Below are 23,283 nucleotides of genomic sequence, written 5' to 3' on the forward strand. Positions count from 1 at the left end.
GGCCCTGGGGGAAGCTGGAGAATGCTTTGTGGGGGGGCCCTGGGGGAAGCTGGAGAATGCTTTGTGGGGGGGCCCTGGGGGAAGCTGGAGAATGCTTTTTGGGGGGGGCCCTGGGGGAAGCTGGAGAATGCTTTGGGGTGGGGGCCCTGGGGGAAGCTGGAGAATGCTTTGGGTTGGGGGCCTTGGGGGAAGCTGGAGAATGCTTTGTGGGGGGGCCCTGGGGGAAGCTGGAGAATGCTTTGTGGGGGGGGCCCTGGGGGAAGCTGGGGGATGATTAGTGGGGGGGCCTGGGGGAAGCTGGAGGATGCTTTGGGGGGGCCTGGGGGAAGCTGGAAGATGCTTTGGGGGGGCCTTTTTAGGGGGGCACTGGCTACCAAAGTTTTAGGGGGCCCTGGGCTGGCTAGCAATGATTTAGGGGGTACCTGCCCTGGCACCAATGCAAAATGTAACTCCTGGACACCAATGTTTTAGGGGGCCCTGGCTACCAAAGTTTTATGTCCTTTGTATTGATGGGAGGGGTCACTGGGGGAGGGGCCATTGGGGGTTAGGGAGGAGGGGGGGCCCAGAAAACTTTATTGTGAGGGGCCCCGTGATTTCTGATGGCGGCCCTGCTTACTAATACATACTATATGGGTACAAAGGTTTACCCAAAACTAATGCAATAGTTTCTATCTTAGATTAATTCCCTTACTACAGGATGGCCTTATGGCCAAGTTTGAGCTCTGTGTACCACTCAGGAAGACTGCATATCCCTTGCATAGTTTTAGTAAGGAACAGCACATTAATTTGCCACATGAGAGTCAGTTACCTACTTATCCCTTTAACGGTTAGACAGACAATACACTCAGGTATAATTGTAAGTGGGTTTTCTATTATTTATACAGACAAGCTTAATGAGGCAGCAATCTCTAGAGTTGTAGGTTTTTCTGTAAATGGCAGTTTTTTATTCTTTGGTTTTTTTAGGAAGAAATAGATTAACAGATTAATGGCAATGAAATGTCAGATGTTGCTGTAAAATTAACCAGCACAGAAAACAGTATTCAGCGGGACTCCCAGTTGGCTCTGTATAATTATATAAAGAAATATACATGCAGGCACATATACTGATTTGGATCTGTTATTTTGAATGCTTGCAACCTGGGCTTTTCTGAATGGGGGGGTCCTTTCTTAATTTTGATTAACATACCTAAATGCTAATAAAATACATTTAAACATTATAAAAATAAACTTAAAAAAGCTATATGTATAAATAAAACACTACCCTTTAATATATAGTCAGCTGTCCCAGGTGCTGGTAAAAAGTAAATATAAACCAAAAAAGGTTTATTGGAAAGGATATTACTAGTTCCCCAATGAATGCAGTAGGAATCGGTGGAATAATTAGGCTTCATTTTTCAACGAAAGGGCCCCAAGCAAGAGCCCTAAAATGTTTTTTGGCACCAAGCTTTAAGAGGGAGTACAGACTTATTAAGCCTGTGATTTCTGCCAAATACCAGAGAAATTATTTTTTCAGAAAATTTTATATACAACTTTTTAATTAACTTAATACCTACAGAACACAAAAATTCCATGCAAAAATACAGAAGCTTTAATCTCCACTATCTGTTTTGCTATTTTAGCGTTGACCTTGTCCATGCCCAGATCCATATTGCAGAGGGAAAAAGCCTTCCTGAGCTTGGCCTAAAGCAAGAGAACATCCGTATCAATGGTTGTGCCATTCAGTGCAGAGTCACAACAGAAGATCCTTCCCGTGGGTTTCAGCCTGATACTGGTCGGATTGAGGTAAGTCTCAAGGTTTTCTGAAATAAGTTAAGTGCTATTATTTTTCATTATTGAATGTGTCTGAAGTAACCAAAACAGAGAAAGCATACTACCTCTGACTCGGGAATCCTCAACCTTTCAATGAAAAAAAAGCGGGGAGCAACACAAACACTTTCCTAGTAGGTGACCAATAAGGACTCAGATTGGTTAATTAGTATCCCAGTGTGGACTGGCAGACTACTAGAGGCTCTCTTTAGCAGTAAAAATGGTCTTTATTCCTCCAAAACATGCATCCAAGTCAGAAATTAAAAAATGGACAAAAACTTTGAGGCCACTGGGAGCAACATCAAAGGGGTTGGTGAGCAACATGTTGCTCGTGAGCCTCTGGTTGGGGATTACTGCTCTGACTAAACCAATTTTAAGGCCAAAAATTTGTCTTCTAGAAGGTCTCTGAGGGGTGTAAATATTATAGGCATATTGTCATTTTTCACAATATCATTCCCTGGGCATGCATTTATTACAAGGCAAATTATGACTTTCTCTGAACATGTGCAGATTTACATTACCTCTTCACTGTTATGCCTTGACTTCCCTTTGACCCACCCTCTGGCCTCTATTATGTGGGAAGCAATGTTGACCCTTGACCTTAATATAGGCACCCATTTATTCTCCAAGTATTGTAGATTTAAGGAAAAAAAAAAACGTTTTCCCCATCCCTGCCTAAAGATACAAACTCTGTTAGTTTTCTTGGGCAGAGTGTCCTGAAAATAAACTGCTGTCCCTCTGCCTTGTGCCCTAATAATAAAGATAGTACTGAAACATGGTACAGATGCCTAAGTCCTTTAGTTTTGAAATTGAGATCATCTTCCTTTGTGTGTGAGTTTTCTTTGTGCTCGAGTCTTAACTGAAGAAGAGCTAGAATTATGGCTGCTTTCATACCCATATCGGTAAGCACTCCCATAATTATACAATAAGAACATGATTCAGAGATAATGATTCATTTATATACAGTTCATGGCAGCCTTTGGTTAACAAACAAATATTAATTTCTGCCTGTTCTGTCTTCAAAAAAGCACTACTGTGCCAACCTATGGTGCACTAAAGCAATTGTATGAGTTGTGAATTTTCATTCTCCATAATAGTTTATAAACTGATGTTTATACTGATACATTTAAATCACTGTTGCTCTGACAGTTTTACAACTATTACATTACAATAAAATTGGAGCAAAGGAGCTGCCAATTCTCTGAATGTTTTTGGTTGTGTTTATATACTATACTGCAATATTTGCAGAGATCCTGGAAGAATTAAAGAGCAGAGCAGTTTTCTTTCTTGTATTTGATTTGCTAGGATATTTTTGACTACCAGCAATCTATCATTTTAGCTTGCAACCACCAATTATCTGTATCCCCCATAATATGTGGCCTTGGTCTTTCCTCGGTAAATAGTGGGCAGGGCCCTTATTACCCATTGTCTTGATTTGCTTATCTGTTATTCAGTACTCGAGTAAGACTCATTTATCAACACTGGAAAAATTTGACCATAAGCAGTAACACATGGCAATCAATCAAATTTTTGCATTTATTGTTCTACCTGCCTCTGGCTAAAGAAAACTTATCACTGATTGGTTGCTATGGATTATTGCCTTAGGGACATTTGCCCAGTGTTGATAAATGAACGAGAGTTTGTCCAACTCCCATGGTCTATGTCAGGAATCCTCAAACTTTTTAAACAGGGGGCCAGTTCATGGTCCCTCAGACTGTTGGGGGGCCGGACTATAGTCCTCAACTAGGCCCTCCCCCCCCCCTTCAAACTACGGCCCGCTCTCGCTGCCTGCTCCCCACTCCCTGCAGCAGGGTCAAACGCTCCCTCCCTGTCCCTGCTCCTCCGCCCCCCGTTGCGTCGTCCCTCTCCCCACTCTGTCCTCTCTCTCTCTCTCTTTTCCAGCTCCCCATTCCTGCGGGCTGTAGTTTGAGGATGCCTGGTCTATGTGCTTCTTTTACATCTGAACTAGAAACGAAGAACAAAAATACCTTAGCAATTTTTTAAATACCGCCCTTCCCCTGCAAAGAGCCCCTGAGTTGGCATAGAGGCTAAATGGAGTTAGTGCTGGCATGCACTCAGTAGATACAAGGGCTTCAACAGGGGATTCCCCATGTGATGCCCAAACGGTGCAAAATTTGTTGCCTTGCCACTTTGTTAGTCGATGTTCTTCCTTCCTTCTCATGGTATGTTCTCCTGTTACTCCATGTGGATCCTTTCATTGACTGTAGTGCTAACCTGTTGCCTGGATTTTGGACTTTGAGCCTTGTTAACCCTTGCAGTGCTGTGCCCTTGACTTTTCCTTACCTAACCTTTTTTCACATAAAAATGATCAGCGCACCAGAGGCCCCCCCTTTAGATTAGAGGAACAGAACTTCCATTTGAAACGGCGTAAGTGGGTTTTTAACAGTGAGGGCAGTGAGGTTGTGGAATGCCCTTCCTAGTGATGTGGTAATGGCAGATTCTGTTAATGCCTTTAAGAGGGGCCTGGATGAGTTTTTGAACAAGCATAGTATCCATATTATTGTGATAATAAAATCTACATTTAGAATTGATGTTGGTATATATAGTTGATGTATGCGATTGTATAGATTGGCTTGCCATATTGTGAATGATGCACTGCCACAGCCTTGAACATCTACGCACTACTTCTGGTTTCTTATAATATCATTATAATACAAAAGGAGACATATGAAAGGAGGTAAGCCTTTTTTCCATCCATTGAGAAAGGCAACGACTGAAACAGTGCTTAAACTGCAAGCTGTCCCAAGCTGATCGCACATGGGGTATTTTCTCTGTCAGCATATGCCTTTCTCTAGTAGTCTTTTCTTTTTTGTTTCCTCATTTTGTGTTTTCTGTGAGACCTTCCCTGTTAGATAGTTGCATTGTTTCACCATGGCCAACCTTTGTCTTTTGTCTTATTTTTTAAGTCACCATGTCCATCTTTACTGCTGTTCTTGTCTTATTTCTCCCGATTGTCTTTTCTTTATCCACACCTTATATAATCTGTTCAGTCTTATTATATAATACGTATATCTTTTAGCAGACATAGGGCCGCTATTATAGCTGTTGATGCCAAACAGGACTAGAGTCTGCTGTGAAATTCAGATTTACTTGCTTCACCAGGCCTGGTAGATTACCTCTTCACCTGTCCTTTATATAAATATAGAAAAAAAATCTGCTTTTACTTTTATCTCTGTTCTACGGTGTATAAAAAGCACACAGACTGACACTTTATAAATAGCCCAGCACATTTCTGGCCCATAAAAAAGATATTCTGAATGCTGCTTTTATTGTTTCAGGCTGCAGTAAAGAAACTGCTGTTCTCCTTTATGATATCATTTATTTATCAGCAGCGTCAACTAGGAGGCTTTTCATCTTCTGTAGAAGTGCCTATTACCATCACCACCTTCCATTTATTTATTATTTAAAAAAAAATATAGGTCTCTGCATTAACCATTCAATACCCTAGGGACACTGGCTATAAATTGCATGTTGTGCCTCCTCTGTGTGCAGTACTGTTAGCAGAATTGTCCTGTTTGGGAAGTTGTTATAATATTTATTCTTCTGTACTTTTCTTTTTTCTAAAAGTACAGTTATTCAACCACCACCACTCACACAACATGAGCCCTATAACAGACATGTGAGGAGTCCATGACAAACATATATTTAGGGGTGGCAAGTGGTTGCCATTGATTTGCACTCACTGTGCAGCTGTAAGTATAAGACAAAATTAATGTAAATGGACTAGCTAGTGATATAAAGAGAAAAGATTATGCAGTATTTGTGTACAATACAGTCCCTAGCAATGTGTGAAATTGCAGAGTTGTGAATCTAATGCTGCAAAGAGTTGTATGATTAAACTGGGATACCAACAGATGGTTTATCAATAAATATAATCATATTTCTGTACTAAAACGGATTTTATATATATATATATATATATATATATATATATATATATATATATATATATATATATATATATATATATATATATATATATATATATATATAATATTGTGAAAGATGCAATGGAAAAGATCATTGTTTGGTGTGTTTTCCACCAGTGTTGAAGGTGGGATACAAGTAGCACCAGGTAAAATGCCTGGTTTTGCAGCAGGTAATGCTATGTTTGTTACTGGCTTAGGAAAAGCCAAGTGAATAGGTCCCTGGAGTGAATGAAAGGAGAGCAGGAAAGACCCTCCCTTCCATACTCCACTTAGTATTTTCAGTTGGCCAGCTGTAGGGAGCTGCCTGATTAGGCTGCAGGTGAGCAGCAAATAAAAGGGCTGTGTGATTACACAGGGGTTGGAGATGGAGGTTGATTCTTGACTCAGAAGGTCATTCTCAGAGCGGGGCACAGGGCAGGAAGACTGCCTGCCTGTGTTAGGAACTCCCAGAGGTGCTGGGGGTGCCACCTGCCACTGCAAGGAGCAGAGGGAGTGGTAACCAAGTGAGGAGTCACCCAGAGGAGTGCCAGGAGTCACTGAGTAAGGTCTCTCAGAGCAGGGCACAGGGCAGGAAGGCTGCCTGACTGTGTGAGGAACTCCCAGAGGAGCTGGGGTGCCTCCTGCCACTGCAAGGAACAGAGGGAGTCATGACCTGGCGGATGAATGCTGAGAGGAGTCAGCAAGGCCTAATGTGAAGCCTGAGGGTGAGTTACCCTGGAAGGTGAGAGCCCTGAAGAAGGGACAGATCATATCCATAAACTGTATGTTGATGAACTGTGTTCCTTTAAGCTTTATGTTGGGAAGAATTGGCCCTAAATAAACCTGTGTTTTGCCTGAAGAAGTTGTGTCCCTGTCTCTTATGCTCCAGATCCTCTGAATGCTTTCCTACCATTACTAATTCTCCCAATATTGCGTGTACAGGCAGTCAGCATGTCGCAATAAATGTATATAAATCAAATTCATTTTTAGTGAAAGAAACCGCAAAAACCATACATATTTCCTAAATACAGCAATGAGTAAAATGGTGGTATACTGCCCCCTTTTAAGTGTACTTTTTGCATATTTAATATAGAACCTATATTTTATTTGATTCAGTATACATAAGCAAGTATAATGGTAATCACATGGAGATTAGAGTGATAGACCTCGAGACCTGGCATCCAAGCAAAACAGAAAAAAAAAAATGACCTTGGACAACTGTGGATAGTAATACACTATCTGATTAATAATGCTATTCAGCCAGAATCACTACATTATCAACTATAATTCAATTTGATACAGGTACAGAATTTATTATCTGGAATTTCTGGGACTATAAAACATTTAAATATTTAACCCTTTAAGTGCCGGCAGAATTTCACATTTTGGTTCCCCTCAGTGCCAGACGTTTTGTTAACATGTTGTTCTCTCTCATTTTAGGGACATTGACTGGGAGGGGAGTTTAGTTTAGGTAGGAAAACTGGAAAAATATATAATGTTTTTTTCAGGAGAACCTGAGCTTTCTGATTTTTGTGTATTTCTACTTCTGGAACAAGATTTAGAGCTGGAACAAAAAAACATATACAATTTTATATTTTTCATGATATAGGAATTTATACCAGAAACATTAAAATACAGTAAATTACCAAATTTTCAAAGCATTACAGCAGAATACGGCATACTTTAGATTCCAAAGCCAGAAATCCTGGAACATTAGGTTTACCCCAGGAAACCATATATTTTTGAAAAGTAGAATCCGAAATGGGTAACTATGTCTTTCAAGTACCAAACGGCAATGCTTTACTGAATTTAGCAGTTTCTATAACAAATTATGAAAAATCTCAAGAATCGCCTTTAAAGCTTACACTTTCAAGCATCATATCTCCCATATAACATTAGGTACCAAGAAAAAAATATCCTAAATATGAAAGCCAAGGGTCCACTGAACAGTTGATGCTCATTGTGCATAGGATCACCAAAGTATGTGGGATTTAGAGACACCAAAAAGAAGACAAATTGCACCGGAGATCACTTCAGCTACTGAAAATTCAACACGTTCACTGCATTTTTTGTAGGGTAAACACACAAAAAATACTTTTACCCCCCAAAAAACCATATATTTTTGGAAAGTACTCATTAGGGTTAATCAAAAATGGGCACCCATGTCTTTCTACACTTTATCTCCCACATAGCATTAGATACCAAGAAAAAAACATCCTAATTATGAAAGCCAAGGGTCCACTGAACAGTTGATGCTCATTGTGCATAGGATGACCAAAGTATCTGCCATTTAGAGACCCCAAAAAGAAGTTAGTGCATACAAATTGCCCCGGAGATCACATTAGCTACTGGGTCAAAAGTCCACTGAACAGTTTGATGCCCATTGTGCATAGAATCCCCAAAGTATCTGGCATTTAGAGACCCCAAAAAGAAGATAGTGCATACATATTTCATGGCATATAAATCAGGCGGTGTATTTTTGGTAGTAAAACCACTCTTTTGTCCACCATATACCCTGCTGGGGGTGGGCAGCTTGTTCAAGCAAAGAAATTGAAAAGGCCTGGCCCCAGCACTTTACCCTTTGCTGTACCACTTAAGACTCTCTGGTTTGATTAGTTTCAAACCTTTCTCCATAGCCCGTCACTTATGGGCACAAGTCTGTGTTGTGGAAAGGTTTCACAGAGTATAAATATGCCAACAGCCTTCCCCTGATCCACTTTACTGCTTGTATCTGCTTTTTGGCAGGAGGAATCCTTCATAAAAAGACACTTTAATTCTCTGAAATCAATGTTTGGCTTTTCAGTAAAACAGCATAATACTGTATTGTTAATGTAATATTGAGTCATATTCATAGCGTCCCTTCAACAGTTTTCTTTTTTTTTCTGATAACCACTAAATGTAATTCCCTTAGCAAAACGTGGGTTCCACAGGGCCAGAAATGTTATTTTTTGGTAATTTTTATTCTGCTTTGTCTGGACCTGTACCAATACAGTATTCTGACATTTGCTTCTTTCTTGTAAATTCTGAAAGAAAAATAGTATTAATAATCTTTTTAAATTAATGTGTTTTTCTTTCTCCCTTGGTGACTTTTTTTGTTGTCCTGTATTTTTGTTTTAATTTGTTTAGCCTTCTGTTAACGTAATGTCCTTTTTGCCACATCTGTTACATTGCTTGTAAATACGTAATGATATTCCTGTATCATTCTGCCCAACATTTGAAAATCATGAAGAGGGACAAAAACATCTGCTGCACGCATACCACACCATTTTACAAAAAATAAGTGAAAGTAAACTAGAGCTTGGGGGCATTTTGGGGGTAAAAGCCCTTTTGTTCGGCTCTTTCTGGTGCACTTTCCTAAACTTTTGGTGGCAAACCATTTAACAGCAGATTTAAAAAAACAAAATAACATAATTATTAGTTTGTCAGCTTGCTTAGTACTCATTTGGGGGTGTCTATGCACTCAGATCTGAACTAAATGACTTTCTTAAAGGGGCAAGTATACTGCCCTTTTTCAACTATTACGTAAATAGTAAATAGGGTATGAACTAAATATTAAAAAAAAAAATGATTTTTACCACTAAACAGGGTTAAATATGAAGGAAGCAAGGGCTCCATTTATATGTAAAGTAAGCAGTAAGGGGGAAAAAAACGAAATATAAAATAAAACTAAATTCTTGTATGTATGTGTATGTATAACTTTATTTATAAAGCGCCACTTATGTACGCAGCGCTGTACAGTAGAATACATTAATATAAACAGGGGTATTAAAATAGATAAATACAAAGTATTACAATAAGCACAAATAAATACAAGATACAGTTGCAATAAGTTAAGAGTCAAAGACACAAGAGGATGGAGGTCCCTGCTCTGTAGAGCTTACAATCTATATGGGAGGGTAACTTACAGACACAAATAGGCAAATATAAGTGCTGTAGGTCACAGTGGGTGACATTACAATATAAGTGCTAGTTCCCTGGTCAGAAGAATTAAATTCTTTAATTTATTTTCTCTTTGTACAGGTATGGCATTCGTTATCCGGAAACCCATTATCCAGAAAGTTCCGAATTATGGGACTCCATATAGACTCCATTATAAGCAAATAGTTCCAATTTTTTAAAATGATTTCCTTTTTCTCTGTTAAAATAATACCTTCTACTTGATCCCAACCAAGATACAATTAATCCTTATTGGACGCAGAACGCCCCTATTGGGTTTATTTCATTTTTAAATGATTTTTTAATAGACTTAAGGTATGGAGATCCAAATAACATAAAGATCCTTATCTGGAAAACCCCAGGTCCCGAGCATTCTGGATAATGGGTTCCATACCTGTAATAATAAAACAGTACCATGTAATTGTTGGTAATTAAGATGCATGAATCAATATTGGTGGCAACACAATCCTATTGTTTTTATTTAATATTTAAATAGGTTTACATAGACTGGTGACATGGTGATCCAAAGTACAGGGAAAAAATATCTAGAAAACCCCAAGCATTCCAAATAAATAGACCTGTACACCAATTGTGTGTATAAAGCATTTTATTCAACTTTGTAAATATAATCCTAAATGTTTCAGGCTATAGTATCAGCTATCTCGTCTCAAAGCTGTGGGCATTTGGACATTGTTCTATGACCTTTCATTGAGTGGAATGGAACTGAATGGTTTATTTTGCTAAGAGGGACAGATGAACTTCTCATTTTTATTTTCAGGCCTCTGTTCCAAAAATTACTTCTTCCCATAAGATGCTTGATTACACCATAAGGTCAAACATTAACATGTTATAAGAATATAACTTTTTATATCAATGTGAGATAAGTAAAAAAATATTGTTTACTAATAGCAAATGTAACATTATTGCAAAGAAGTTCAAGGGCCATTTAATGACATGGAGGAATTAGGTATGTGTGTTCGGGTGGGTTGGACAAGTAGGAGAAATGGATTATAGAGTTTGCAGAACATCTTAGTAGGTGCTATATGATGATTAACCATTGAAAGATAACCGTATTTTCCTGGATTAAACTAATTCAGTTTTTTTCCTAATCTTAAATATAGAATATATGAAATGGTACTTTTTAAAATTACTATGATTGATCAAGAGGAAGGAACATTTGACCTTACAAGGAAGGCCTGTGCTTGGTACGGTTAGGATTTGTTAATATTACAATTGCTCTAAATTAATTAACCATTGATTAGACATAACTAACTATAGTAACATAGTAAGTTAGGTTGAAAAAAGACGTACGTCCATCATGTTCAACCATAATGCCTATATATAACATTCCTAACTCTTAGTTGATCCAGAGGAAGGCAAAAAAATGTTGACAATCATAATGTAAGTGAAAATACTCAAATTGGACAAACTGTGAGCATGAACTGTCTTATAGTGGTATTTTTCACCAACAAAACCAAATACTTACTAAACAAACTTGAGGGCTGAAAATGAAAAAGTGCAAACTGCATAAGGTGCATGTTACAGTCTGTAGTATGAGAGCCTGTAGACTGTTAGTACCAAGCTTTTAAAATAGAAGAGCCATGGCAACCCCACTGATGCCCTTTTGGAGCCCCAGACCACCTTCTGCAGGGAAGACACTGCCTAGGTTGATACGAAAACGAAGTACAAAAGGGATCAGGCGGAGGCAATGTCAGAGTCAGGCAATGGGCAAAGGCATCGTAGGATCTAGAAACTTAGAGCCAGCTTGGGCAATGGAAAAAGACAAACTTTGAATTTGATGCCAAAGTGATGTCAACGAGGCTGCTGAGTTCACGACACAGGGCTTCAAACCCCTATTGTGCATGTGCCCATCTGGTGCCATAGGGCAAAGAAGAGGACCAGCCCAGGGACTAGCACATCTAGAGGTTAGAGCGTGGTTGGCCGGTCTCCCGGTGCAAAGTACAGAACTCAGAGATATAAGCACTTAATGAAGTTCACACCTGCTTGTGTGTTTGATCCTAAGCTGGGGGGGTGGACATCATGTGGACAAAATGTTGACATATATATATACAAACACACACATCTTGATAAAGGTCCCAGGTGAGGACCGAAAAGTAGTTCCAAATAAAATGAGTATCTTTTTATATATATATATCATACCTCCGAACTGTCCTAATTTTCGTGGGACTGTCCCGATTTTGACAGCTCAGTCTGCAGAAGAAACTTAACAAGCTACACCTGCACTTATTTATTAAAGGAACAGTAACACCAAAAAATAAAAATGTTTTTAAGTAATCATAATACAATGCACTGTTGCCCTGCACTGGTAAAATATGAATATTTGCTTCAGAAACACTTCTATAGTTTAAATAAAAAGCTGCTGTTTAGTCATGGGGGCAGCCATTCAAGCTGGAAAAAGGAGAAAAGGCACAGGTTACATAGCAGATAACAGATAAGTTCTGTACAATACAATGGTGTTTTATCTGTTATCTGCTATGTAACCTGTGCCTTTTCTCTTTTAAATGGCTGCCCCCATGGCTACACAGCAGCTTCATTTACTAAACTATAGTAATGTTTCTAAAGCAAATACACCAGTTGCACCAGTGCAGGGTAACAGTACATTATACCTTGGTTCCTTTTATACACTTTGATTTTTTGGTGTTACTGTTCCTTTAATAAGAAAAACTTTTTCTGTAATATATTCTCTAATAGTTTACAACCTCGAAAAAAGCTTTTAGATGCCAAAGTTTTACCAAGTTTTTTGGGATTTTTTTTTCCCTTTAATAAAAAATACATTGAAGTTTCTGAACCATAATTTGAATTGTGTTTTAGTGCTAAAAAGCTAATCGTGAAAAAAAAAATTAAATGTTGATAAATCACCCTTTTAATATTTTGGCTGTAGATTATAATGAATAATATACCCCCTACTAAAATGTATAAAAATATTGGAAGTCACCTCGGAGTTACGTGACCTGTGTAAAAGTATGCAACCTCATTAGTGATTTCTAATATCTTTATAAATTACAGTAGGGGTTAAATTATCCACTATATAATCTAAGAACAATATATAGTTCTTTACTGAGGCAGATCATTAAGTGATTACATTTCAATAAAAGTTTTTTATCAAGAAATTTTTTGTTCATAATGAGTCTTGCTATATATATTGAGGGGTTAAGTATTAGCCTTTTCATGAATGCAGTCTCTTAGTATAGTGCCGTAATGAATGATCTTGTTTTATTCCACAAAACCTCCTATAGTGAAAATTAATTTCAGTCCTAAGCCATTCCTAGTACATTGTGTATAATTGTATATTAGACCTTAAGGCTATTCTGTGTTGTGTATCAATCCTGCAAAACTTAAAGAAAAATAAATGACCTTATTTTGTTGCTTTTAGAATCGAAAAATCTTCCTTTTTGGTTCTAATGAAGGGATGATGTACTGTGTAATAATCTATTACACAATACAGAGGTATAATGAGGTATAATAAAAATGCATAAGTGTGTGTGTGTATATATATATATATATATATATATATATATATATATATATATATATATATATATATATATATATATATATATATATATATATATATATACATACATACATACCACACATTTTTATTAAGTGTTTCATATATATATGTATGTATATATTTATAATACAGAGAGAACAACTACATGTGCTAATATGTCACTCTGTTAAGTGTCTTATAATCTAAAAGCTGTCAGCAGCTGTTTTATCAAAAATCATATTGCTGATGCTGTTATAAATTCAAGGCAATTTATTATCTTTTAATACGCAGATTAATCTGTCAATCTTTGTTCAGGTTTCTTTATATGCAGATGAACCTTTTTAAGAAGCTTATGTAGGATATGATCTAATACTTCTGTCAGGTTGATGTATTATAAGCCCTAACTCCATTGTGACGTAAGGGCCTCTGTAGTTACATAAACATAATTGAAAATGCTGCTTAAATAAAACGTAGGGTTGCTATCAGCTAGCTACTTTTGGATTTTCTATGCCGCGCCCTGCAAGTGCAATTAAGGTCCAAGCAAATAGTAGTGATTTAAGGCCAAAGGCAAGATAAATTTTATGGGTTTATGATATGTTTCATTACTGGTTATGAGAACCTAAGGAGTTGTCCCTGGAATGGAAAGTGCCATTTACATCCCCCTTTAGCTAGCAAAATGCCCTCTAACTCTATATGCCATTTAACTGCTAGTCCATACTCTATGTATTTTCTGGCTTCTAAACACAGGTTAGTGAGAGGCAATAAGGGACTGAAGGCCAGTCTGCCAGTACAGGTATGGGATCCTTTATACAAAATGCTTGGAACATGGTGTTTTTCAGATCAGGAATCTTACCATAACTTGGATCACTATACCTTAAGTCTGCTAAAAATCATCTATAATTTCATCACTCCCAACTGTCCCGATTTTCACAGGACAGTCCCTGTTTTGACAGCTCAACCCACAGTAGTGGATTCTTAATGAAAAGTCCCTCATTTCCCTTTGATCTCCTGCACTGAATGCTAAGAAAGATACAAATTTAATTAAAAGTAGCGTTTGGCAGAGAGCCCGGAAAGTTACACAAGCTTCACCTGCACTTAGATACATTGTTTCTCACATTTAATTAAATAAGTGGGCTTTTGTCAGAGAGCCCAGAAAGGTAAAAAGCCCCACCTCACTGAAATACAATTGTAACTAATAAGCTAAACAGGTCTCTTGGGGGAACTGAGACTTGCAGTTCAAAGGGCAATTTCACCTTTTTTAACAAAACTGTAATAACACATAAAACAAGACCCTAAAACCCCCAGAAATGTGTTAAAATTTTAAATAACCTGCCAAATGGGAGTGGTATTTAGAGGGTGGGTTTGCAAAAAAAATGGGCGTGGTTAAAAATTTTGCTGCGTTATACGCGCCATTTCTTTTTCTCCCTCTTTCCATTTTCAAATTGTTGGGAGGTATGTAATTTAAATAAAGCCAATGGGATTGTTTTGACACCAATATGGATTTAAAGATCAAAAATAAAAAATACATAGTACTATGTGAACAAAGTAGAATTCTTACCAATTGTAGTCTAGGGTCTGGGTGCTCATGCCCCAGACCTTCAGCTTAGGGAGCCAAATATGGGAAATGAGAAAAACAGGCAGGCACTCCAGAAAAATAATAGTCTTAAGTAGCTCAAAAAGTTACATAGTTACATAGGGTTGAAAAAAGACCATTGTCCATCAAGTTCAAGCCATCCGAGTAAACCCAGCACACAACCTATACTAACCAATCTATACACTCACATACATAAACTATATATACCGTGTTTCCCCGAAAATAAGACACTGTCTTATATTTTTTTAAGCTCCAAAATATGCACTAGGTCTTATTTTCAGGGGATGTCTTATTTTTCCATGAGGAAGAATACAGTACACATTTATTCCATCGTATAGGTGGGTGTCTTATTTTCGGGGGGTGCCTTATTTTCCGAGGGGGGTGAAAAATCGGGGGGGTGCCTTACTTTCGGAGGATGTCCTATTTTCGGGAAAACAGGGTATACAACCAGTAATACTAACTGTAGATATTAGTATCACAATAGCCTTGGATATTCTGCTTGTTCAAAAACTCATCCAGGCCCCTCTTAAAGGCATTAACAGAGTCTGCCATTACCACATCACTAGGAAGGGCATTCCACAGCCTCACTGCCCTCACCGTGAAAAACCACCTACGCTGCTTCAAATGGAAGCTCTGTTCCTCTAATCTAAAGGGGTGACCTCTGGTGCGCTGATTGTTTTTATGGGAAAAAAGAACATCCCCCAACTGCCTATAATCCCCTCTAATGTACTTGTACAGAGTAATCATGTCCCCTCGCAAGCGCCTCTTTTCCAGAGAAAACAACCCCAACCTCGACAGTCTAACCTCATAGCTTAAATCTTCCATCCCCTTTACCAGTTTAGTTGCAGTCTCTGCACTCTCTCCAGCTCATTAATATCCTTCTTAAGGACTGGAGCCCAAAACTGCACTGCATACTCAAGGTGAGGCCTTACCAGGGACCTATAAAGGGGCAAAATTATGTTCTCATCCCTTGAGTCAATGCCCTTTTTTATACAAGACAGCACTTTATTTGCTTTAGTAGCCACAGAATGACACTGCCTGGAATTGGACAACTTGTGATCTACAAAAACCCCTAGATCCTTCTCCATTAAGGATGCCCCCAACACACTACCATTCAGTAGATAGTTTGCGTTTATATTATTCCTACCAAAGTGCATAACTTTGCACTTGTCAACATTGAACCTCATTTTCCAGTTTGCTGCCCAGTTTTCCAATTTTGTCAAATCGCTCTGCAAAGCGGCAGCATCCTGCATGGAACTTATAGTTTTGCACAATTTAGTGTCATCAGCAAAAATAGAAACAGTACTCTCTATGCCCACCTCCAGGTCATTAATAAACAAGTTAAAAAGCAAAGGACCAAGGACTGACCCCTGCGGTACTCCACTAACCACACTGGCCCAATTAGAAAATGTTCCATTTACCACCACTCTTTGTACTCTATCCTTCAGCCAGTTCTCTATCCAATTACAAATATTATGTTCTAGGCCAATATTCCTCAATTTGATCATTAACCTTCTGTGAGGTACTGTATCAAACGCTTTAGCAAAATCTAAGTAGATGACATCAACTGCCATTCCAGCATCAAGGTTCCTGCTCACCTCCTCATAAAAGGCAACTAAATTAGTCTGGCAAGATCTGTTACGCATAAAACCATGCTGGCACAAACTAATAGTATTGTGAACTGCAATGTATTCAACTATCCTATCCCTTATTACCCCCTCCAGAAGCTTTCCTACTACTGATGTCAGACTAACAGGCCTATAGTTTTCAGGCTGAGAACGAGATCCCTTTTTAAATAATGGCACCTTAGCACATTAGCAATCCGCCAGTCTCTCGGCACCATGCCAAACCTCAACGAATCCTGAAAAATTATGTGAAGAGGCTTGGCAATCACAGCGCTCAGAAAGTACCGAAGAGGGTACTTAAACATAGGCTGCTTAATCTCAGCCTATGATTAAGTACCCTCTTCGGTACGAAACTTTTAAGGTTTTGTAGCATTATGTGTAAGTGTAAATAAACTTTTTGACAGTTATACTCTGAAGTTACCAGCCTCCATCACCAAGATATACAGAACTGTAATTCAGTCACAAATTTCACTGTTCCTATGAATCTATTCTGTCTATTTTTGTCCAGTAACTCAAGGAGCTTAAAATGCACTTTATGTATATAGAATTAATGCAAACCTTTTCTGCACTCAACATTTCTGTACCATTTCTAGAAAGCATATCTTTAAATATGTATAGGACGGCTTACTACCTTTTTCACGGCTTTTGGGTGAAGGCTATTAATATGAGTTGTCAAAAGCTTCATTGAACAAGGTGGGCAGTATCATTTTTGTTAGACAGATAAAATATGGTCAAACACAGCAGAAGTGATGGGAAACACAAACAAACCATTGCCGTTTTCCTCCAAGGTAACAATTTTAAAATTCAATGACATGTCAACTTAAATAAAAAAAATGTTACTGGTCCTTTAAAGAAAATGTAGAACACAGCTATGCAATACTGGATCCTATTATTTTCATGTTTTTTCAATATACGATACCTCTTACTATTGCACGTCTCTTAAAATATAATCAATCACGTAATCCAGTTGTTTGCCTATATGTAAAACAGTGTTTGATTTAAACAATCCTTTTTCATGAAAAATATCATGACAGCATATGCCGTTTATGATATGAGCTTGTTTAGTTGGCTTGTGTTAAAAAGGTGCATGAATGCTACCTGAAATTCCAGCTGACGGGAAACCATAGTAGTTTGTCTGTGCTTGCTGGGACATGTTCCCCAACTCCCTTAGGGTCACATTGTAATTCAGCTACTTCCTCACATTGTTCTATTGTAAGGTGACAAATTCTAGAAGTCCTTCTGCTTTCCTCAGTGGGTGGCACACAGATTCTTTGGAGAACAGAGGGACTTGAAGTCCCCATATTCATTACTTCACAATTGAACAAATTAGGGAGGGCTTCCATGACACTGTGAGCCAAAAGGGGTGGGAAACTGGTTCCTGCAAGCACAGACAGCCTATCAATGTTTCCATTCAGTCAAGTATTTCTGTGTATAAAAAAAAAAAACATGTTTATATTTAATTTTTTCAGTTTCTATATTGTTTTTCACCTTTTTTACGTAAGCCCAAGTGAATGAGCTCACATCAAACAAAGGGTACATATTCCTTGAAGAGTAGAACAGGTTATCTCCTGCCGTAGACTTATGTGGTATTTACTTAAAGCAGGGGTGGGAAAATTTTTTGGCTCGGGGCCACATTGACTTTTAAAATTTGACAGACGGGCCCTGCCAGGCCAGCATTACACCGTGTCTGCTAGTCAGTCCCCAGACGCCAAGTCTCACGTGATGAGACTTGCGGAGTCGGCGGGCCAGATTAAGAAGACCAGTGGGCCGGATTTGGCCCGCGGCCCGTAGTTTGCCCACCCCTGACTTAAAGCGAGGCCTCTTTAGAATTCACTTCGTTAATCTAAAGTCAGTCTGCCTCACAAGCACCACAGAAATTGCCCCCACTACATTCCTGCAGTAATGAAGGCAAAGTTCTGGACAGAATGTTATTGATAACCACATATTTACATTGAAAACTGTAGCGGAAAAGTGAAATGGAGTTAATTAAAACTTGATGGTTGTTACCCGCTTCCCAACTTTCCCCTTTAAGCTGTCATTTTGCTCGGCTTTCCAGATAACTCTTATTCCCCTCACGTTAATTACTAAAAGAAGATCAGAACATCTGCCGCCTCTACCATTTCTGTACTTGTGGATGGGAAAAAAAACCCTTCAGATTCAGCTGATGCTGAATTTTATTTACTGCGGCCAGACGCTTTTGGATCCCTAGAGAATATGCACTGCCTTCTAGATTTATCTATTTTTTCTTCGCTTCTTTTCTTTCTCAAGTCAGATGCACATGCTTAGTGTGATTGAGCAAATGTATCCACTAGAAAAATGCTCCAATGTCTGTAGCTTTTTAGCCACAAGTGCATTAAGAGGGAAGCATAAAACTGTCTGCCAAGCAGGACTAGAAACATTTAATTTCAGCAGAGACATGTAAAGTAGCTGTGTAGATCTGAAGGCCAGTGCTGTTGATAGTAACATATAAAAGCAGCCAGCTAGTTCCCCTAGAGAATTTACTTGCTCAAGTTAAAAATAAAAAAAAACAAAAAAAACTGTTAAATTACATTTCTCCCAGTTATGCTTTAGGAACACTGACCACTGTTTTGATGACATAAAGAGGCCTTCATCACAAGCTTTGTTAGTGTCCATATCAAGTAAGGATGCGCCAAATCCAGGATTTTGCTTTTTCTGCAGGATTTGGATGCTAAGGGAATTATAGTATGAGTATAAGCTTCCCAATGTCTTCTAGGGCAGGACTGTAAGTCAGTGATTGAACTCTTTTACCATGAGCTTTTGCTGGCAATACTAACTGCCAGTACTAATGCTGGAAAAAGGGACTTAAAGACCTCTTTTTAAAGGAACAGTTCAGTGTAAAAATGAAACTGGGTAAAATGGATACACTGTGCAAAATAAAAAATATTTGTAATATTCAGTAGTTAGTTAGGCAAAAATCTTTAAAGGCTGGAGTGGACAGATGTCTAACATAATAGCCAGAAACTACCTTCTGCGGTCCCTTGGACCGATTCCAGGGCCAAACGATCAAATTTCGGGTGAAGATCCGCTCGCTTGGCGATCTCGCCAAGCGAGTGAATCTCAACGTGTATGGAGACCTTTAGTCAGTGACTTTAGGGGGGATGCAGGATGCACCCTCAACACTGTGTAAAAGTTCAGCAAATGTACATTACATACATGTGAGCACAGAGGGCTCAATCTAAGGGCTATAATGAGAACCATTTCCATGGTGCCCCATGTGCCTCAAAAAAACTTTCCACTGTTTCTCACTATGGCAAAAGGGATTTATCTTGTAATCGGGTAAACTGCAGATAGCATTTTCTCAGTGCACAAGATACAGATTTTGTAAACATTTATGTGATACTTTTCCTCTGTAACTGATTGGGCATTTTTGCCTTAGGAACTTCAGTTGTCAGTTGTGCTTAAATGTCGTTATTGTGTACAAACGAGAAGAGAGTTTTTCCAAAGTATAACAAGCTATGCCATTAAAATTTAACATAGTCATGTCCACATTAATCATCTCCTCTATAATGTCAGTCTAGCCAGCGTATCTTTATAAATGAGATCTCCCATTGCCTTCATCAACTGTACTAGCAACCAAAACTGTACTGCATATCCAGTGTTTTATAATACAAATAACACTTTTTTTAAGCGTAACCCTATATTCCCTCGGGCTCATTTATAACCACTGGTCAAATGGCATTACTTGTTGCATCTAAGGGATGTTTGATGTTTTTTTCTGCATTTGATGTCTGTTTCAGGTGCAGGTTTGAGCACACCTAAATGCATCACGGAACCTATTCCATATTTAATCGATATTCTGCCTGTCTCTTTCTCTTTCTCTCTCTCTCTCTCTCTTCTTGAAGGTGCCTGGGTGCAGTCCAAAAAATAAAGTAATGTAACAAGTGTAGAAGGTACCGCACTCACAGGACTTAAATTGGAACACAAAAGATGTATTAATTTTTTTTTGCAATTAATCCGGTGTTTGCTGGTCTTTTTTTTTATAAATTTATATACATATATATATATATGTGTGTGTGTGTGTGTGTATATATATATATGTATGTGTATGTATAACTTTATTTATAAAGCGCCACAATGCAGTACGCAGCGCTGTACAATCTTACAATATACAAAATTACACACAGGGAGGACAAGTGTGATAATAAATACGATAAATAAGTATAAATATATGCTTTTATACTCAGCTTGCATTTGTAAAGACATAAAAACCGTAGTATATAAGAGCACTAAGTTTATCATTCACAGATACAACTATATTTAGCAAGGATTTTAGTGTAAAATAGGATATACATAGCCTGCATATTTTTTCATAAGCACTGAATCTGATCTGCCAATTAGACCACCATATTTGTTACTTACTTGCAATTTTGTCCATACGTCCCAGCGATGATATAATGAACTCCAATGCAAACACAAATATTGTTTGTATTGCCTTCCTCATTAACCGTTTCCAACAGAAAAAGTTGTTAACAGAACACTGATAATGTAGAATCTACCTTTGGTTGGGTCTTACTTACCTTTTAAGCTGACCACACACACACCAACATTATGCCACTGAGTTTGGTTGGTTTAAAGGAGAAATTAAGCTTAACAACTAGGTCCCTAAGCTTAGCTTCTCAACAGCAGCCCAGAACACACTAGGGGGCTGATTTACTAATCCACGAATCCGAATGAGAAAAATTCGGATTGGAAAACGAACATTTTGCGACTTTTTCATATTTTTTGCGATTTTTTTCGTTGCCGTTACGACTTTCCCGTAAATTGTCGCGACTTTTTCGTAACCGGTACGACTTGCGCGAATTGTCGTGACTTTTTCATTGCCATTATGCCTTTGGAGAATTGTCGCGACTTTTTCATTGCCATTATGCCTTTGGAGAATTGTCGCGACTTTTTCATTGCCATTATGCCTTTGGAGAATTGTCGCGACTTTTCATAGCCATTGCGACTTTCGCGAATTATCGCAACTTTCGTATTAAGAGCTCGAAAAAGTCGCAAAGTACCGATCATTACGAAAAAAACGCATTCGGACGCTTTTCGGACGTTCGTGGATTAGTAAATGTGCCCCTAAGCATGTGCAGTGTCACTGGCACTTAAAGACCTAACAAGATCAGAAGGAAGGAAGCTGCTATGGACAGCTTTGAAGGCATGGGTCATTACTGTTGCGGGGCTGCCGAACGCCTGACTGGTGCAGTAAATTTATAAAATCTGAACTGGTAGTCAAAATTACAGCAGCCCCTCTGGCATTTGGCAGAAGATAAATAATTTAGGCTTTAGTTTTCCTTTAAATGACTTTGGCCTGCAATTGCAGGGTTAGTTGTATGCTATGCACATTCAGAATACAAATATCATTGCATTAATAATTTATGAATTGATAATATCTTTAAAATTTAAATTACAAGAAACTAATTTATTTATAAAATGTTATAGTGCAACTAGATTTCCAAATTATTGAATCAAATGCTGTCTTTTTTTTCCCAGCATGTTAATTTTAAGAAAATGATCCAGCATGATATAAATAGTCTGCTGACCTTCTTTTCTGGAAGCTCAGTTGTTAAATATGTTTGTTAGAGCTTTTCATTTAGCAAGCACTAGAAATGCACTGAAGGATCACACATTAACCAGGAGAAAATTAACACGTCTGACTTTCGCTCCTTCCAGGCCTAGGTTATTAATATGCTGCTGGCGTAGTCCCTGCCTCCATGCATGAGCTGCTTAACTCCAAACGAAGCATGTTCCCAAAACAGTGAGCAGCAGAGCTAGGGAAATGCATTCTAGCCATATAATAATGAAAGGATGGAAAGGGGATATGGTTATCTGTATCTCTGCAGTGTCCTGATAAACAGGCCTCAAACCTGTTTGTAGGCAAATTATGTTATACAGGGTACATATACCTTGATATTGGCTGGTGTAGATATAATAATTTTGTAAAAACATTCTATCATATCAGGAAGAGCAGCAACTGTTATACATGCAAAATAGAGTAAAGGCACTACCACAGTATCATTATAGCACGATAAACATAACATTTGCTTTATAAATGCCTGTGTACTACAAATAAACACTTATTTATTTATGGAACTGCAATCCTTCTGTGCACCATGCAAGACTTAAAAGATTAAAGTTCTTACAAATGAGCATAAACACCAATAAAAACGAGTTTAAATTGTGTGAAGCTGCATAGGTATGGGGCCTTCTCGGTCCTCACAACACTATTTGGATGGTTGTTAAATTCTCAATAAATATAATCCAAAAGTGTGTGTGTGTGTGTGTGTCTCTCTCTCTCATATATATATATATATATATATATATATATATAATTTTTTTTATTTTATTTTTTACACACACGGCCAAATTTAAAGATTTTGCAGGAGATTCAAATGGCTGTCAAAATTTCCCAACCAGTCCCCAGTATGATATGAGATGCGGCCAGCTGGTGGCATTCCGTGCCTGATCTTTGTGGCCTTCCTATACATTCTGACCTGCTTTCACATTTTAGTGTTTTATATTTGTCTTGCAAATTCATATTTTTCAGTTTTTCAAGTGCTGTATTTGCTTTTGTTTGATATAAGTACCAGTGCAGCAGACAAGGTGGCAGTGTCACAAGCATTTAAGTAACCTTTAATTGTTTCGTATGAAGGAAGTAGTACTAGGGGCTTTAATAGAATGTCTGTGTCTGATGAGCTGCAGTTGTCATACAGGACTTTTTAGGAATGCCTTGAAACAAATCTTTTTCTATAGAAAATTCCTGCCTGCTTTGTTATTTTTGTTTTTTTTAAAGTTAAATATAATTTTAGACTGGCCTGTGAAGCATTTTCCCTGCAAGATGAAACCAGCACCTATTTTGTAAGACAATGACAC

The 23,283-nt window shown here is 38.1% G+C and overlaps 1 protein-coding gene across 4 annotated transcripts in view; it reads left to right on the top strand.

Annotated features, from left to right (window-relative positions):
• The window catches only part of pc.2 (pyruvate carboxylase, gene 2), a 208,723-nt gene that overhangs the window by 110,265 nt on the left and 75,175 nt on the right, over window positions 1–23,283 (top strand). For all 4 annotated transcript variants that reach the window (XM_012962236.3, XM_012962238.3, XM_012962237.3 and 1 more), the window contains one exon: window positions 1,620–1,782. In XM_012962236.3, the coding sequence (XP_012817690.1) occupies window positions 1,620–1,782 (163 nt within the window). The remainder of the gene's footprint in view (window positions 1–1,619; window positions 1,783–23,283) is intronic.

The sequence above is a fragment of the Xenopus tropicalis genome, chromosome 4, assembly GCF_000004195.4.
Source record: "Xenopus tropicalis strain Nigerian chromosome 4, UCB_Xtro_10.0, whole genome shotgun sequence".
NCBI classification, from domain to species: Eukaryota; Metazoa; Chordata; class Amphibia; order Anura; family Pipidae; genus Xenopus; species Xenopus tropicalis.